Source organism: Fundulus heteroclitus, chromosome 9 (genome assembly GCF_011125445.2).
Source record: "Fundulus heteroclitus isolate FHET01 chromosome 9, MU-UCD_Fhet_4.1, whole genome shotgun sequence".
Taxonomy (NCBI): Eukaryota; Metazoa; Chordata; class Actinopteri; order Cyprinodontiformes; family Fundulidae; genus Fundulus; species Fundulus heteroclitus.
In genome coordinates, this window is record NC_046369.1 from 32,547,342 (window position 1) to 32,566,887 (window position 19,546).

Genomic DNA, 19,546 nt, shown 5'->3' on the forward strand with positions numbered 1-19,546 from the left:
CTTTCGACAGTCTCAGCCAGACTCTTGGAGTGTCTACATCAGTGCATGAATTGTTCCTGGTCATTTTTTTTTTTTTTTATGGCTGCGTTTACTGATTGTCCGAGTCTGCGTTTGTTCACCTGTGTGACCTCCTCCTCAGGTCGTACTCCAGCACGTCCATTGAAGATGCCATAAAGAAGGCGGAGGAACCACCCACCCCTCCGCCTCGCCCTCAGAAAACCCACTCGAGGGCCTCCTCGCTGGACCTCAACAAGCTCTTCCAGCAGGGCGCTCCAGGTACGACCCACAAACCACGGCTGCACCTGACTCCTCCCACGATATCCGTCCCCGAACACGTGGAAGGGGAAGCACGAGCAGCTCTGATCTGCAGCGCGAGCAGCTGATCGGGTTCTGTTCACATTTCCCTTTTTCAAGGTGGACAAAAAGCAGAAATAAGATTTTATTGCTTACATGAGTGGAAGTCAGATTCTGAATATAAAAGTCATGTTTGATTTTAGCCCTTTTTAAAAGAGAGATGCCTCTCCCCTGAGAGTAAAACACCCTGAATGAGAACGTCTACTTATGTTGGATTTTAGGAGTGAAAGGTGGATGGCTGCTGCCTCCTGCCCTCCCTCCCAGACCACCAACCTCACAGGTGAGTCCCTCAATGCTAATGTGCTCCTGTGTTAAATAAAAAAAAAAAGCCCTGCTCATTCCTCTGTGTAATATAATAAGATGGGAGAGTGCCTCTTTAAATCACAACACTGCATCTCTCATTTCAGGTTCCTCATTTTCTCAACGTTTCAGAGCAAGCTACCCAGGCTAAAGTGCAGCAGCCAAACTTTGCTGACTTCAGTCACTTTAGAGAAGAGGTGAGTTTTGCACCTTCCTTTCAACATACGGCATCTCTCCACGAGCCGAATTCAATTTGGTTTAAATGTTTCTGCTGAAGGAGGCAGCGATTTATTTCTAAAGGTTCAGCGTTTTCAGACGGAGGATTTCCCACCGTGTGTGTGTGTGTGTGGGAGGGTGGCTTTTATTGCTTATTTGTACGCTTGGTCCTTACGTCACTCTTTATTTAAGCACTGCAACAACTATTCCAGTCTTCATCTAAAGAGGGGGAACTTGGCACCTGTGCTTGAAGCTGTGCTTGAATTAATGGATTGTTTCACTTTTTTAGGGAATTTGGACCACATTTGATCATCTGCAGTTTAAAGTCTAAACTCCAGTGCCCGTATGCACAAAGAATCCTCAAGACTAAAAGTAGCTCTTGATGACGTGATTTTAGGTAAATCTTAGAATTTCCCTAATTCTAAGATTTTTCTTAGAATCTTACCTCTGTAATATAAAAGTTATTCACAAAGCACCGTAGGCCTTAAGAGAGCTCCTACAGTGAAAAGTGTTAGGACCAGAGTGGAGGAATTTTAGCAAGCCTAAGAGTGTCTTAAGCAGGAAGATGGTGGAAACAGAGCAAGCTGATTGGCTAAACCACCTCATAAACAGTGGAGGAAATGAGCACATTAACTTCTATAACAATCATGCTACTATGTAGATAAGATAAACTTTAGCATCCCCATAGGGGGAAATGTATTAGTTTCAGCGGCCCAACGGGTTAAAGGCGGCTCTAGTAACTTAATTTAATTGAGCATGAATAAATAATGGGATAAATATTGAAGAATCATTGATAGAAATTGGAGAAATTTACAAAGAATAAATATAAATGAGGTGAGAAAATATCTGTATTGCATAATGTCAGTAGCCTAGAAGTTGGCTGGGGGACGCCATCTCCTCGGTTCTGATTGCTGCACGGAGCGCTTCTTACTTTCGAGGCTGGTGCGTAAACCACCAAGACGTGCGGAGGAAAAACATGCATTGATCTGCGGCAATACGCCTCAAAGTCTGTATTTACACCGTGATCCGAGGACCAAATCTACAGTTCAGCTTTCCTCTATTCTCCTCCCAGAGCAGCGCTGCTGTCCAGTTCGTATTTTTCCACCTTTTTTCTCCATTTCATGTCGGTCGTTTTGCGAATTGTGCATAATTATCAAATAAAGTAGTAAAATGACTGGTGAGTAAAAATAAGCAAACCAAAATAATGATGAGGATGCAAATTAGGTACGTTCAAACATTTTAATGCCATGTGACAAATCATTTTGGCGAGTTTCATCGTCATGACACATATTTCTTAATCCAGTCTAATCAGTTAATTTCTTTCCTTTGTTCACTAGGAGTGCATTTGTGTTGTTGTCTTAAAAGACAGCATCACACCTAGCAACGGGGTCAACCACACCTCCTCACTAAAATAAAATATTTTATCATTTCCTTAATTAGTCGCTTTCAGCAGCATCTGAATCGCTCTTAAGCTAAAACTCCGAGGTAGGAGTTTTTAGGCTAAGACAGGAGCTCTCTGACAGGACTCTGTGAATACAGGCACTGATGTGTTTCAATAATAGAATATAATCCGAAAGTTCATTTATTTCAGTAATTCGTTTCGGAAAGTGAAACCTGTTATATTGGATAGATTAATTTCACACAAAGTGAAATGTTTCAAGCTTTGTGCTCATTTTCTGATTGTGAGAATGAAAAACTCAGTTTCTTTGAAAATGTGAACATTACATAGGACCAGTAAAACAGGATGTTTGAAGTACCGATGTTATGCTATGGCCTACATAATTATGGGGAGGACTGACTTGGCAGTCGTTCAACAGACGGGCATCGACACGCTCCACAAGGAGGATAAACCACAAACGGTCATTGGTGAATTGTTCAAGCATATTAATGGGAAGTTGAGTGGAAGGAAACAGTGCACAAGCTAAAATCAGCAGGTAGAGCTGCGTACCTGAGAGAATTGTGAAGACGATCCTATTCAAGAGTTTGGTGGAGATTCACCAGGTGTCTGCACGATTACTCTCTCATTTCTTGTGTTAAACCATAACTGACGCACAGAGCATGTCAGAAACATCTGGCCTGATGTGAAGGGGTTAAAAGATTGGACTGTTGCTCGGTTATCCAAAGTTTTCAGATGCCAGCACATGTTGCATTTTATTTGGGAATCAATGTCCCAGAGTCTGGAGGAAGAGCTGAAGGTGCTTGAGCTCCAGTGTGAAGTTTCCACAGTCACTCATGATTTGTGGAGCCTTTCCACCTCCTGCTGTTTCTCAGCTGTGTTCACCGGTGCTTTCTTCTGGTGTCAGCGTTCATGGTGATGCTGACTTCACTCTGCAGCAGTACCTGCTAACACGGCCAAAGGTACCAACACCTGCTTTAATGAACACAGGACCACGGGGCTTAATTGACCAGCAAACTGGCCTGACCTAAACCTTAAAGAGAATCTGGTTAGTGCTGTGAAGAGGAAGATGGCAGACAGCAAAGTCAACACTGCAGACAAGCTGAAAGCACTTACGTAAAAACAAATAAAACAAAAACTGGACTTCCTTCACACCTGCCATGGGCCGATCATTCAAGCTAATGGCACCCTTTAGGGGCGTGGTGTATACCATACATGAACATATTTCACAGCAGGCTGACCTTTCTATATATTTAGTTCATTTTAGTCTTATGCAGAGGTGGGTAGAGTGGCCAGAATTGTACTCAAGAGTAGCACTGCTTCAACATTTTACTCAAGTAAAAGCAAAAGTAGTCAGCCAAGAAATTACTCAAGAGTAAAAAGGTATTTGTTATAAATCAAATACTGAGTAACTAATAACTGATGATTTGATATTTAAAAAGGATGTAATCAGACAGACAAAAATATAAAGTCATTTTATATAGTCTGGTATTTTAAAGACAAAAAGGAAAAATATACAAATAATTACAAAACAAATTCAGGCAGACGAGTTTTCTAAAGAATTTTCTAAATCATTGTTAGTCAACCTTAAACTTGTAAGCAGTACTTACAGCAGTTATTTATACAGTATGTATAGTACTTCCAATGACAATATCCACTGTTTACTGTATGTTTATTTCACCTCTAAATGGCTAAATGAGCTCAGCAGATAGAAAATAACTTTAAAATAACAAAGCTTGTGTACAAATAAGAAATCTCACGTGTGTATATATATATATATATATATATATATATATATACACTCACATACCATTTTTGGTTAAAACAAGTATGTTCTCTATTCAGAAAGTTACTCCCAGTAGGTAGATTAGCCAGAAATCTTAGTTTTTAGTAAGAGTAGCGATACTTGAGTAATAATATGACTCAAGTAAAAGTAAAAAGAGCAGCAGAGTAAAGCTTCTCCTAAAAGTACATTTTGTTCAAAAAGTTACTCAAGTAAATGTAACTGAGTAAATGTAACTGGTTACTACCCACCTCTGGTCTTATGTAATATTATCATTTTCTTAGACTGAAACTGAATTTTGGGTTTCCATTAGCTGTAAGCCATAATCATCATAATTACCACTCTGTGGGTAATAAATCTAAACATTTGACTTTTTGAGCTAAATCATCTTTTAAAGGGTATAGTATTTCCTGGGGTTTCTTCGCCTGTAAGAGCAATGTTTGAGGTCCAAGAGAGAGCTGGTTCATGTCATCGTTCATGCAAAAAACTCCACTGATATCTGTGGTTCAGGCACTCTGCCGCTCCCCTGCATTTTCTACATTTTTTTTAAACCTGAAACCTAAAACCAAGTGAAATGAAATCAAAGCTCCACACACACACACACACACACACACACACACCCCAACAGGACAGTAAAAGACTTCAACAAATGAGTTATACTTTGCTCACCTGAGATCCGGGAACTCTGACATCATCATAACTGGCTTCATAAATTTCTTCAGTGCGTAGGAAATGAATAACCCTAGATACATTTTCCCCTGAGGTCAAGTGGTGAGCGTAGCCTCATCTATTTATCCCATACGCTCTGTTTTCCATCATAACCCAGAGTTTTCCCATTATAAACCATCCAGGCTGTGGTCTTGTAGATGTGCGCCCCCTCGCTTTGTTTAGTTTAAGCCTGACTTTCTTTGGTTCCCGTAGAGAAGGCTTCACTCCACCACCCTACACGTGACATCTAACTTCATAAAAACCAGCCACAGCTGATTATCCCACAGATATCCATACGCTGTACGTATATTTTTCACTTATAGTAAGCTAAACTGTAACCCAAACCAGCCCCCAGATGGACGCTTGGTAGACGGGCGACGCAGAGGTGCCGTTAGAAATGGTTTCCAGAATGTAAAATATGAGGAAACGGGCAGATAAATCAGGAGCGCTGATGGTACAGCCTCATGTTTGTTCACAAGAAATCTTATTTAAATAAAAAAAAGTATATATCACATGCCTTATTTTAATATATAATGCTCTCCTTTACATGCCCCTTTTACTCAGACATATCGGTTATGATATTGATCTTCTCTTTACCCTTTCTTATCATTTTCCTCACTTTGCCTAGCTGTATTACACTTTATATAGCCTTATTCAGTCATTCTTTCCTTTTAACCTCTTTCTGTTCAGGCAATCTTCTAATTTTCCTTCACATTTCGTCCATGTTTTCTGTTAAAGCGACCATGGCAGGTTTAGCATACAGACAGTAAACCCCAGAGGAAGTTAGATTTAGGCCATCAGGAATCACTCTCCTAATGTTTCAGCTGAAGCTGAAACATTAGGAGAGTGATGTTCAGATCAGCAATCATGTCATCAGACCTTACGGTGCCTTGCAGTAGTACTTATACCCTTTGGATTTTTTCACACATTTTCATCACAAACCTGTGTGTGTGTGTGTGTGTGTGTGTGTGTGTGTGTGTGTGTGTGTGTGTGTGTGTGTGTGTGTGTGTGTGTGTGTGTGTGTGTGTGTGTGTGTGTGTGTGTGTGTGTGATGGACCAACACACAGCAGTGCACAACTGTGAAGCAACTGTGAGCTGCTACGACATATTTTCCATAAATACCTTTCGCTGCAGTTACAGCTCAAGTCTTACCACAGGTTTTCAGTCGATTTTTAGCTCTGGACTTTGACTAGGCCATTCTAACACATTAATTGCCTTTATCTAAACCGTGAGTCTCCAGCTCCAGAAGCTACTGTCCTGCAACGGGAATCAAATACCCGTCAGAATGTCCTCCTGTTCTGCTGAAGCCCTTTCCAATTGAAAGGTTGCGGGTTTGATTCCAGCTTCCCCATCACATGTAGATGTGCCCCTGGGCATACACTGCAAAAAGAGAACTAAAGATAAGTGAGATTTTCTTGAAATTAGTGTATTTATCCTTGATTTGAGCAGGTAAATGAAAAGATCTGCCAATGTAACAAGATTTTTGGAACAATTCCTCTCTATGATCTTATTTCAAGTCCAGTATATCTTATTTTAAGGGTGAAAATACTTCAAATACTACAAATTTCAAGAAAATTACACTTATTTTTAGTTCTGTTTTTGCAATGTACCCCCAGGTTTCCTACAGATCTGCACTGCAAAAACAGAACTTAAAAAAAGTAAAATGTTCTTAAAAATTGTGTATTTGTCCTTGATTTGAGCAGGTAAATAAGATAATTTGCCAATGGAACAAGATTTTTGCACTTAAAATAGGAACAACTCATCTCCATCATCTTATTTCAAGTGCAGGATGTCTAATTATCTTATTTTAGGGGTCAAAATACTCATTCCATTGGCAAATAATCTTATTTACCTGCTCAAATCAAGGATAAATACACTAACTTTAAGAACATTTTACTTATTTTTAGATCAGTTTTTGCAGTGTGTGTATCAGTGCATGAATGAGCACTTAAAATATACATTTTGAATTTGTTGATGATGATCAATGTTGATCAGTATGATTTCTGTTTTATCCATATGCTTTTTTTCTATATAGTCCAGCCCTACTAGAAAACCCCTCAAAGTTTTTGGCTGTGTCGTGGCAACGTGCAGAACTGTTGGAGCAGCAGGAATACTTTTGCAGGCCGCTGGGTTAGGGTTAGGGTCCAGAAAGTGGAGGAGTCTTTCTCGAGTCATCCTGAAAGTCGGAGCTTTACACCGAGACAAAGTGTGACAGATTTTTAACCTCTAGCCTTCGTCGCTGGTCGTGCCCGGAGTGGAGGGGCTCGTTGCCAGGTTTTGCACCTCATTGGTCGAGTTAACCTAAGCAGCTTTTTAAAAAGCGACTCCTCAGAAAGTGATAGCCGTGGCGCAGCCCTGACCTACGGCTGATGCTGACCACACATGCTGCCCCTGGGGCTAATAAGGCTTCATCGCCACTGCAACCAACCACCCCAGTGCATTAAAAAGGTTTCCGTGTTGCGGTCGGGTTTCACATCGGGTAGGAGCAGCATTTATCCAAGAGTCTGCTGCGTTCTCAGTTTAATGGATCTTGAGGTTTCTGGGGTACAGTTAGGAGCAGAGCCTGCATAAGAGCCTTCAGAGGATTTCAGCTGCCTCTAAAATGGAGGCACTAGCCCCTGTGGATCGGTTATTACGATTCACCACAGTCAGCATTGAATAGAGTCTCCTGCCTTCTGACAAATCCTCCCAGTTTCAGCCAGAACTGCTGCTTGAAACAGACAAAATTAAGAAGCGCGATGCATCGGGCTTCTCGTCACACGTTTGCACTACTGACCTCCGCTAAATGAAAACAGGTGGCGATAAATCAAACGTCCCGTCTGCCAGAGGAGAACGGCTGAAACGCCACGAAAAAAAGGAGGTGTAGTGAAAGCGAGTCAATCCATCATGGCTGCCCCCAGAACAGCGGAGAAGCCGCTCCTGGGGAGCACTACATCAGGGCTCCTGCAGGGAAGGTGCTGATTTACCGCCAGTCGGAGCGCAGGCATTTCATCCTGCCTCTTTATAGCCGCTCTCTCGTGTCACTTCACCCCACCATCAACACTCCGCTCCCGCAGGTAGAGCTCCTCCGTCATTGCTTTCTTCCCCCCCCCACCCCCTCCTCTGTTTTGGGTTACAGGAGGAGAGCAGTGTTAAGCTGGAGGAGCAGGGTCCGAGCTCCAGGTTTGGACTGAGTTCTGAAGACCTGACGAGCGCCTCCAAACAGGTCAGAGCTGCATACAGACCACACAAGCTGCACCAGCACGCAAAATTTAGCCTACACCTTCGTTTCAGCTGAAGGGAGCCCATTTGTGTTTCTGGCGACTTTTTCAGGACGTCTCTGGCACGCCTCACAGCCAAGCGCCGCAAAAGCCAATTCGGAGGAAATACCACCCAGAGAGCCAGAACCTGGAGACCGGGCCGCCGCCGCCGCCGCCACCGCCTCCTCCTCCTCCTGCAATGCCATTTCCTCCGCCTGCCAAACCGAGCCAAAAGTTAGTGAAGGATTGAAATTCTGATGCTTTACCCTTTCATCAAGCTGAAGTTGGCTTTGGGTTGCAGTGGCTGAACTGTTGCCTTACACAAGCATTCTTTACCATTGGACTTTCCACTTTACATTTCAATCACAGCTCCGTCTCAGTTGGTAGGATTTTAAGAGGTAGAGCAATGCAAAGTTGTAGATTATAGTAAAGTGGGAGGAAAGTTCTTTTTTTTTTTTTTTTTTTTTTTATGAAGTGTATGGTGTGCTTTTTTTATACGCACCCCTGAGTGGGTACTTTGTAGACCTACATTTTGCAGCAATTACAGCTGCAAGTCTCTTGCTGCTAGTTCTCAGACTGTTGAAGTCTGGACTTTGACTAGACCATCCTAACACCACTCCGCTTGTGTAAAGGCTGAAAATTGGGAACGACCCCTAATTTTTTCTTCATAGTCCCGTATTCTAGCTCTACCCATCAGCTCTAACTAGCTTCTGTGTTCCTGCTGATCATTTCTATTCCATTTTTCAATAATGCTCTGCTTTGTGTTGGTCTATCAAATGAGATCCTTATACAATACAAAATTTTACAAATTTAGAAAGGTTTAGAGAAAATTAGGTCTGCGCAATATGTAGTGGAAAATTAGAATTTCAGAAGGACTGCTTATATGTAATATTACGATAGAATATTTATATTTAAAGTGTGAGACATGATTCATGCTCTGCATATTATACTTTGACAGTTTGATGGTACCTCACTGCTCTGGACGCCTGCAGCTGAGGCGTATCTTTAGTTGCTCAAAAGCTAAAGCTCGCAGAGAGTTGTAGAACCATTGTTTACTAGTAAAAGCAAAAAGTGTCCAAAAAATGGGGATTCATTTTACTTTAAATTGTCATAAAATCTTTAACAGTATTGCAATTTCATATTTGTCTGACATCGCGCCGGTCTGAGGGATAGGAATATTTTTGCAAGGCACTGTACTTATATATAATATATATATATAATATGTATATTATAACTTATAAATAAGTTTCATAGAGTAAAACTCTATGAAACTGTAAAATGTAATTTCCAAACGGTCACTCGTTGTGAGGTCCCTTGTACCTGAGCATAGCCAATAAATATAATGGCCAATAAATAATGGCACCGCAGGCCTATGACCAGCTGCGGTTCTTTTAGGGCTGCAGAATAATAGTTATGTCATGTAGCTATCTGAAGGCACATTTCACGCCCCAGCTGAAGACAGAATAAAATCACCTAATCCTAAAAGAGCTGTGGCTGTGTCATAGCCTTAAAGTCAGGAGCAAGAGACACAGAATGTTATCATATCATATTGCCATATAGCCAAATAAGTCTTATTTTCTGAAGTGGTAAAACAATTAAACAAATCCTATTGAAAAATGCTGATGTTTCCATGTTTATAGAATGTGTAAATGAACCTCTATTTGGTGGCTCGTTGATGATACTGCCATCTAGTGCTCAAAAACATGAAAGAATAAGAGGTCATGTTTGGCTTACAGCATTACTGAACGTTACACCATCCCCCACACATGAAAGATGTGTAAAAAGTCTTTAATTAATTAATTATATACAACATACATAAATTACTGTTTGAGCCCAATGTTTGGGGTGCTTCACTTATCGGCGTCCCAAACAAGTCCTTTAGGTCAGAGATGGGTTCATGGGAACTAATCATAATCTGTCACTTCCTGGTCCCTGACATGACACAGTCATAGGCCTATTTCTCTTAGCTGTTGTTAACATGGCAAATACAAGAGATCAGAGTGCGAAATATGGGTGGGTCCGGGGGGGCTCGACCCCCCCGATTAACCCATGAGACCCCCTGAAAGCCTCAAAAGCAAAATTTAAAGGGGGTCTTAAATTGTGTCAACAAAATTTAAAATGAAATATTTTTTGTCACTAATGGTCACTAAAATGTTTTTAAGCTCAACATGTCCAGTATTTAAAATATATATATTTTTCCCACAAATATGTTCTGTTTTTTGCCAAGTGGAACCAGCCAATCCTGTTTGCGTATGCAAATTAGCCATGTGCGCACGCAAAACAGAAGAAAGACGTAACGTTGACAACAATTAATACTAAAAATGTTTAAATTTTAGTATTAGGGACTGATCTTATCTGTTGTGCCTGTGCACTTTATCTGTTTCACTGGTGGTGAATGAGAAACATCCTCTCGAATCCTTGTATGTCTGGTGAATGTGACATACATTAAAGCTGACTTTGGCTTTGACATTATAATGTTATAGGCCTACTGCATATTGAGAAAATTTAGATCGGTATTGCGCAACAATCGGGAGATGAGGACCCCCCCAAACATTGACAGGTATTTCGCACACTGCAAGAGATCATGCTGCTGAAGTAAGACGGAGGTGTGTTGATCTTTGGAATTGGCTACGAGAAAATAGCTACGTGGATAACTTGCTCATATTCACAGTCAGGGCGATGATGATATAGTTTAAACCAACTGGAACTGTGGGGCCAACAGCCCTGAACAAGGACCAATGTTTATGGGAGGCGGTGATGCTGTGGGCCTGAGAGAACTGTTCAGCACTGGAATCCTCGGTAGTGTAACAAAATGATATATAGAAAAACCAAATCAAAACAGAAATGGTTCACCGGATACAACGTGAACCTTCCTCTATGTCTGCAGTCTTAAAAATGATCTAAACTCTTCGCGCTGAGATCACGCTACTGCCGTGAAAGCTAAAGCCTTTTCGATCCCTGTTACCAGGGGTACCAGTTTGTATGGTTGCTTTATTTATGTGCACAGATCATTGGCTTTAATAACCTACAGGTCATAAAGCCTGGTCCAAAAGGTTCCTCTCCCACACAGCTTATCTGCATGGTCATTTCTTGTTTGGCTTTGGCTCAGCTGCCGCCTGTCACCGTGGGACATCCGCGTCACGCATGACACAGTGAGGTGGATTAAATTCTGCCGCCTCAGAATACCCAATATTCTATTTCACTCAGGCTCATGTTAATTTATATTTATGTTCTGCGTTATTAACTTATGTGAATTTCGTGTATTTTAATGACTGTGGTTTTGGGGAAAGCTCTCAGGAATTTGGATAAGCCCGTACTCGGCTCTGTAATGTGGGAGAACCCAGAAATCCACGCAGAAAGGGCAATTTATCTGAGAGAAAGGCACCGTTTCCCCATAATGACTTTAGCATGTGTGTCCCCGTCTCCTTGCTGCCCAGACAGCTCGCCGAGGCAGTCGGTGAGCAGAGGGCGACCATCAATAACAGGCGTGACTCCTTGCAGGCCGACATGGGGCTGTTTAGTGGGCGATGTTTGGAGCAAGTTGTTGTTGCGTTTCCAAAATGATTAAATCTTCTTTAGAAATGCTTTCTTGTGTTTTGTACCTGGAAAGGGGGAGTATAAAAGCTAATAAATTTTTGATAATCCTCTCTCAGGCTGCTGTCCCGACAGAAGAGGGAAATCCAGATGGCGATCCGTAAGAACCGGGAGACTAACGCAGTGCTGAGGCGTCTGAACAGCGAGCTCCAGCAGCAGCTCAAGGTGAGCCCCTTTATTCAGATCTGACTGATCGGTTTGGCTTTACTCAGGTTACTAAAGATTCTGGATCATTTCTTTTTTCAGGTCTGTATATAAATATGGAAAAAGAAAAGATGGATAAATATTGGTATTTCCAGGCTTTTTTCCCTATATCTTTTTTTTTTAGTCTTTCCATCTTTCCTTGTATACTTACTTGTCATTCCTCCCTGTTTCCCTTATCTTCTTCTATGTGGCCTTACATTCTTTCCGTTCTTTTATTCTTCTTTCCATGTATCTTTTCTTCCATTCCTCTAATTTTTTATTCTGTTTCTCCTCCCTCCCTTTATTCCATTGTGCGGGTCATTTCTTTCTTCTTCCCTTTCCTTAATTCTTCCTTGTGTCCAACCTCCCTTCCATCCTTGTGTCCTCCTTTTCCTCCTTACACTCTTTCCTTGTGTCCTGTATTCCTTCTTTCCTTTTCTGTACCATTCCTTCCTTTATTTGTTCCTTCCTTCCTGGCCTTTTCTGCCCTCATTGTTTTTAATCTCCACATTATTTCCTTCGTTGGATCATTCCTACCTTTCTTTTTACCTTTTGTGCACTTTGTTCCTTTCCGCCTTTCTTTGTTTATTTGTCCTTCCTTTCCTCTTTTTGTTTTGTTGCTTATGTGCTTCTGTCCTTTTCTCCCTTCCTTCCTAACTACTTTTATTTCCTTCATTCCTTCCTTTTCTTCCTTATTTTCTTCATTTTTCCCCTGTGTTTCCTTTCTCTTTGCATCCTTCCTTCCATTCAACCATCCTCTCTAGTATTTGCAGGTTTCGTATAAACCCTGACCATGTTAGAAACATCTGGCATAAATTGGTAGTAGAATACAGTATTTTTAATTAATTTTAAGGTGAACCAGTTGTAACCCTAGAAGGTTGAGTCTGGAAAAGTCTGTGATTTTTACATGGAAATGTATTGGGACTAAGGGACTGTGGGTTACCCACAGATTTATTAGCCGAGGGATGGAGCGGTTATCTGAGTGAACTTGATGACATTCGCTGCCCTCCGCGTCCTCTGGGAACCTGGAAAGGGAAAACCACCCCTACAGAGCTTAAAATGCGCGTCTGCAGGGCAAACGTCTGACACACAGAGTGTCCTTTTAAATCTGACAGTTCAATCAAACGAGGACAAAGGTTTACACCCTGCCTTTACCACAGACACAAGAGTGTAGTATTGTTTGTGGGAATTTTCCTCATTTTCAGCTGACAGCCAACACTCCCACCAGTCCAAGTTGGTGAAAAGCATAGAATACCCCCCCACCACCACCCCACCCCGCCCAGGGGCCGACCTCTCTGCTCCCCCCCACCCCCCCCCATCACTCATGCCAGAACTAATGGCAGAGACTGGGCTGCTTGCGTTGGGGATCTGGCTGTGGCGCACACAGTCGCCCTGCGAACACATGCTGCATGCCTGTCATTCTCCCTGTAAGTGATCCAAGAGTGAAACCTTGCAGCGCTTTTATTGCTTCGGTACAACAGAGGCTAAAGAACACAAAGGAGGAGAGGGCAAGCAACAAGTGCTCTCTTTTGTGCCATTTTTTGGATACCCTCCAGTTGGATTTATCAGAGCTAAAGCTTTTATAATCGGGTTCTCGGTTTTCTAAAAGGTCACCTAGGATGATTTATAGTCTTTTTGCTATGTCCCCAAAGCATTTGAGGAATTCTGCAGAGAAAGGCATACGTGTCTTTATATAGACCCGGGTCTTATTGGGAGACCAAACAGGCACTGGCACAACTGGCCTCTTCAAAATAGAGCATGGGCTGGTCAGGCATCCGACTGCAACAGGGAGTGTGAGCAGAGAAAGAAGGCAGGGTGGAGAAGGAGCTTTTTTCTGACTGTTCCCTGAAGCCATCAGGGACGTAGTTACAGTGGCTTGCAAAAGGATTCATACCCCTTCAGCTTTTCCACATATTGTCGCATTAGAACCACCAACAGAAATGTATTTTATTGGAATTTCATGTGAAAGACCAGCACAAAGTGGTATACAATTGTGCAGTAGAAATAAAACTATACATGACTTCATTTTTTTTCTTACAAATAAAAACCTGAAAAGGGCATTGTGCAAAAGTATTCAGCCCCACTAGGTCAGTACTTTGTGGAATCACCTTTTGCTGCAATTCCAGCTGAAAGTCTTAGGGTATGTCTCCACCAGCTTTGCACGTCTAGTTTTTTGCCCATCCTTCTTTGCAAAACAGCTCAAGCTCAGTCAGATTAGATGGAGAGCGTTTGTGAACAGCAGTTTTCAGATCTTGCCACAGATTCTGTATTGGGTTTAGGTCTGGGCTTTGACTAGGCCATTCTAACACATGAATATGTTTTGTTTTAAACCATCCGCTTTATATCTAAGGTTGTTGTCCTGCTGGAAAGTGAACCTCTGCCCCGGTCTCAAGTCTTTTGCAGACCAACAGGGTTTCTTCCAAGATTTTCCTTGTACTTGGCTCCATCCATCATCATCTCTGACCATCTTTCCTGTCCCTGCTGAAGAGAAGCACCCCAGAGCATGATGCTGCCACCACCATATCTGACAGTGGGGATGGTGTCTTCAGAGTGATGCACAGTGTTAGTTCTCTGCCACGCATAAAGTTTTGCATTTTGGCCAAAAAGTTACATTTTTGGTCTCATCTGAGCAAAACACCTTCCTCCACGTATGCTGTGTCCCCAACATGACTTCTGGCAAACTGCAAACCATTCTTATGGTTTTTTATAACAATGACTTCATTGCCACTCTTCTTTAAAGACCCCATTTGTGCACTACTAATAGATTACCCCACCTGAGCTGTGGACCTCTGCAGTTCCTCCAGAGTCACCATGGGCCTCTTGGCTCTGATCAGTGCTCTCCTTGTTCGGCCTGTAAGTTTAGGTGGACAGTCTTGTTTTGGTAGGTTTACAGTTGTGCCATACTCTTTCCATTTCTGGATGATGGATTGAGCAGTGCTCCATGAGATGTTCAAAGCCTGGGAAATCTTTTTCCAGCCTCAACCTGCTTTAAACTTCTCCACAACTTTATCCCTGACCTGTCCGGTGTGTTCCTTGGACTTTGTGATGCTGTTAGCTCCTCAGTATTCTCTAAACCAACCTCTGAGGCTGTCACAGAGCAGCTGTATTTGTACTGAGATTAGATCACACACAGCTGGACTTTATTCAGTTATTAGCGATCATCAGGCAACGTCTGAAGGCAATTGGTTACGTTTAGAGAAAGGGGGGCTGAATACTTTTGCACAACGCACTTTTTTTATTTGTAAAAATCATGTTATCGATCATGTATCTATTCTTTCTACGTCATAGTTGTATACCCTTTTGGGTTGGTTTTTCCACATAAGATTCTAATAAAATGTATTTATGATTGTGGTTGTGCTGGGACACAATGTGGAAAAGTTCAGGGGATATGAATACTTTTGCAAGCCACTGCATATAAAGTAATTCATCGCAGCAACAATCAATGGCTATTATGAGACACCTACTCATTCAGAAAGAATGGCTCAGTACGCCCTATGCCTCAGCCGGTGCTGTGCAGAGAGCACATACTCCACCTTCTCATCCTGATCTATTCCAGGTGTCGGGATGTGAAGGAGGGAAGGTGCTGTTTCTAATAAAGGCAAGTTTCTGTGCTGCTTTGCAACAGTATGTATGTCCTTTGTACATTTCCACATTTTCTCACGTTTCCGTCACAAACCTTTTGGTTCGATTTTATGTGATCGGCCAACAGATATTAGCACATAGTCGTAAAGCAGAATGAAAACGATGCATAGGTTCCAATTTATTTATTTATTTTTCAAATTAATATCTACCTTATCGTCTGATACCCCTATATAAAATCTGCCTTCAGATGTCATGTCATTGGTTAACAGAATCCATCTAAATGTAAATCGAAGACCAAGGGGCACAGAAGACTGGTCAAGGGGAACTTTAAAGCAAGGATGGGTTAGATCATACTAACCCAAGCTTTGAACGTCTCATGGAGCTCCTTTCCATCCACTATCTGAAAATGGGAAGAGTATGGCCATCTCTACAACTAATAGGCCGGGCAATGGGCATTAACCAGAGAAGCAACAAAGAGGCCCTTGGTAGCCTTTGAATGAGCTGCAGCTTAATGAAGTACATTGGAAGTCCGTGGGGGATAATAAATGCTTAAAGGATATGAATACGTTTGCAAGGCTCTGCATTTTTTTATGTTGTCTTCTTCATCTCCTCGTTTTGCCCTGTGATGGACTGCCGACTTGCCTGTCGCCTAATGAAAGCTCGAGATGGCCAACCCCCCCTCCCCCCACCCTCCCAAGGATCATTTTGCCAAAATCACTGCTACATCAGACCTGTCATTAGATCAGATTGAGCTTCTGGCTCCCCCTGAATGTTACTTTTACATTTTGGTTCAACCCTCTGAGCTCATGAGGGAACAGAGCAGCCTTTTGAAGCTCCAGGCAGGCTTGTGTTGCCACCTGTTGTCCCCATGGTAAACACAGCAAACAAGGGCACACGTGCCTGAGGTGGAACTTCTGTTCAGTGTAAACTTATCAGAGGTCATGCTTTCTTGCGTTTGGCTGCAGGTTGTTCACAAGGAGAGAGTCACCTTGGAGTCCCAGCTGGAGCTCCTACGGCCCCTGGCCTCGACATGACCGGGTCCTGAGGTCTGGTTAGGGCCACGAAGCTGACCTTGCACCAGAATGCATCAGCTAGGATTCTGTTGAAGAACAACATTTGAAACTAAATGTTGTTGTTTTCTTATCAATGTAATGTTCTACTCAAAGGGCTCCGACATTTTAGAAGCAAAACTGAATTGTTGACTTGACGAACAGGGATTCTTTAATCAGGAACCTCTGTCCCTTCACTGTATGTTAGATTTAATGATGATGTGCAGGAATAAATTGTGTATTTTTTTTTATAATTATATGTTAGCACATGTAAAATATAGTGATTCTAATTTATTTGTTCCCTTTCTAATATCTTGTAAGCTTCTACATGTAAAAGTTTACAGCACATGTAGTAGTCGGCACACATTCCCGTGAGTCTGAATGTCCATTTCCTGTGGTGATGATCGCAATGTTTTTATGATTTAAAGGGCATTGCAGTAGTCCCCACATACACGATCTAAAGCAGACAAAGGTGCTATGGATTCCCCTTTCCAACTTAGAACAATAAATAAATGCACATGTAACGGTGGGAAATATTGTAGGCAAAAGCCTTAAATATGCGAGACGAAACTGCAGAAAGTCACACTGAAGAATGTTAACTCTTCCACATTTGTTTGTATCAGATCTACACATTTCACTTGAAAGTTGCTATGTCTTTAAATTAAACGATCCTTTTTTTCTTTGTCTGTTGTGATTTTCAAACTTGGATGCTAGTTTTACCGTTGCTCTCGTTTAAAGAATGTTTTTTAAAAAAACATGTCAGTGTTCCATATTTGTTTAAGCCCACATCCCGATATGCAGATGTGGGTTTAGGATATGGTGCCACGTCAAGCTTGCTTTGTACCGTCTGTTCCACTGGGTTCACGGGCTTCAGGAAATGGCGGACATACGTGTTGGCATGTCTGATACTGCATGTGCTCTAAGATGTTGTGAGCTGGATTGTAAAAACAACTTGAAATCACGCACCAATGAACTCTGGGCTTAAGATGAAAATCGGTAAAGACAATAAAGGCATCTATTTTTATTGCTTGAGTGATCTTTTTTTACTACAGCTACTGTATAGCAGGTGTGTAAATCTTAAGTGTTGCTCCAAATTCCATAAATCTTTGGAGAACTTGCAAACCCTTTCTAATAAAAAGCTAAAATTATTTGTTTTCTGACAGAAATCTCACAAGTGTCCTCACCAGAAGCAGCAGATGTTATTGTAACATCATCAAATGCCAAAAGGAAGCTGTGTTTTCTGCTGCTTAGACCTAACGGGTAGAGTAAAGCAGATCTGCTGCCGACCAACAATATCCAACAAGCGGGCAATTATCGTACATTTTGTCGGTATCGGGAATTTGTTTTCCTTGCAGTTTTTAATTTATTGTAACAATAAATTCTATATTTTTTTTGCTCACCCCTAAACCCAACTGTTTTGTTTTATTTTTACTACTTCCCCACTGTAGGTTCCTTGACGGCAATAATAAATATCAATATATTTAGAAATCTGATTAAATGCACTTATTGTGTGCTGTTCGGCGATAAAGTCACCATTCTTAATGTAACTGATTACCTGAAGTAGGCTCCTTCATAATTGGTCAATTTTATTTTTTTTTGTAGTTTATCACCACTTTTCTTCAATCTTTCGATCACATGACATAAAATTCTTTACAGGACAATTGTGTTATGCCATTACACATGTTTTAAGTTATTTAATGTTTAATAAATAACTCTGTTAGGTATTGTCTGGTGAATATCAGCCCAAACAGCTGATATTACGACAATAATTGAAAGGAACGTTTTGAGCTCTGGCAAACTCTGTACACATATACAATAAAGGAGTGACAATTTCTCCAAATATAAGAATGCATTAACAGAAATAAAATGAACATCCAGAGAATACCACTATATAATGCTGTTTATCTGAATTAACATTATATTTCAACCAACAAATCCTCTCTACTAGGAAAGTGAAACTTAACTGAAGTACTAATCAAATTTAAGATAAAAGATAAGGAACTATATTAGCAAAAGGACAATAAAATAGTTAAAAACCATTATCAGAATGATTCAGTGAATCCTGGTTCACTGCAGATCTCAGTTAAAGAACCAAAGTTCATCTTAAAGAACATGCAATGAGGTTAAATTAGCTTAACTAATTTAGAACCAAATTTTATGTGTTCAACCCATCCACAATCCAAATCTGAGTTAGATGAAACATTATTTGAGGAAATAACAGTTTTAAAGAATGAGTTGCTAAATAAAAAATAATCTTTAGGACACTTAACTTAATGTAATCCTTTCTCTTGGAAATAATTCAGACTCAAATCCGTAACTTAGGAAGCTAGAGGGCGCTGTAGCGAACCATCAACCGGAAATTACGTGTTGGGCACAAGTTACACGAAACACCATTAAGTCGACATTAATCTTGTGTACTAACATTCATACCACTATCAAATGTTAGTACACAAAGAAAATGAAAACAAGCATTATGTTTAAAACAAATCATAGTTACGTTTTACCGGGGTGTTAGCAGTAGGGTGACCATACGTCCCCATTTTCCGGGGACAGTCCCACTTTTGGATGACCTGTCCCCAGCAGATGCTGTCCGGCGGGTCTCTGAACTCCAGTCTGAGCCCATGGACAGAGAGAAATCGTTCCCCTCCAGCGCGACCCATGATGACCAGCGGCGGAAGAGGAAGATAAACCAATGGGCCCCCTGCTGTGAGAGGCAGTCCCTGGGGGAAGGAGTGACTGTAGCGGCCCGTTACATTTTTTGTGGCCTTAGATCGGCCTTAGAGTCTGATCTTATGTTAATTTCCTGCAAACAATTCAATTCAGCCCTAAATCACTCCAGTGATGTCTGAATCAATAAAATAAGGTCGGGTTCAGTAGATCATAACAGGGTTGATGAGCATAAAGTTGCTTATCCTAACACAAGCAGCGTGCTGCGACTCCAGTTTTACAAAAGAAACTTATAACCGGCAGACATCAGGGAAGTGGCTGAGAGGACACAAACTTTGAGGCCCCGGTTTAGGAATACTTTCTAGGGACCATTAAAACGAGAACACTCAGCCAATCACTGCAATAGCTATAAATACTTGCACAGTGATGGGCTAAAGTAAAGCTGCTGTCATACTTTCTTATCCAGCCACTTGTG

At 41.5% G+C, this 19,546-nt stretch overlaps 1 protein-coding gene across 3 annotated transcripts in view; it reads left to right on the forward strand.

The window, feature by feature from the left end:
- Nucleotides 1–17,428, forward strand: part of reps2 (RALBP1 associated Eps domain containing 2) — a 35,463-nt gene extending 18,035 nt beyond the window's left edge. For all 3 annotated transcript variants that reach the window (XM_012861236.3, XM_036141508.1, XM_012861238.3), the window contains 7 exons: nucleotides 140–276; nucleotides 576–634; nucleotides 762–851; nucleotides 7,876–7,962; nucleotides 8,070–8,230; nucleotides 11,650–11,755; nucleotides 16,321–17,428. In XM_012861236.3, the coding sequence (XP_012716690.2) occupies nucleotides 140–276; nucleotides 576–634; nucleotides 762–851; nucleotides 7,876–7,962; nucleotides 8,070–8,230; nucleotides 11,650–11,755; nucleotides 16,321–16,389 (709 nt within the window). In that variant the 3' untranslated portion in view covers nucleotides 16,390–17,428. The remainder of the gene's footprint in view (nucleotides 1–139; nucleotides 277–575; nucleotides 635–761; nucleotides 852–7,875; nucleotides 7,963–8,069; nucleotides 8,231–11,649; nucleotides 11,756–16,320) is intronic.
- Nucleotides 17,429–19,546: the final 2,118 nt, after the last annotated feature.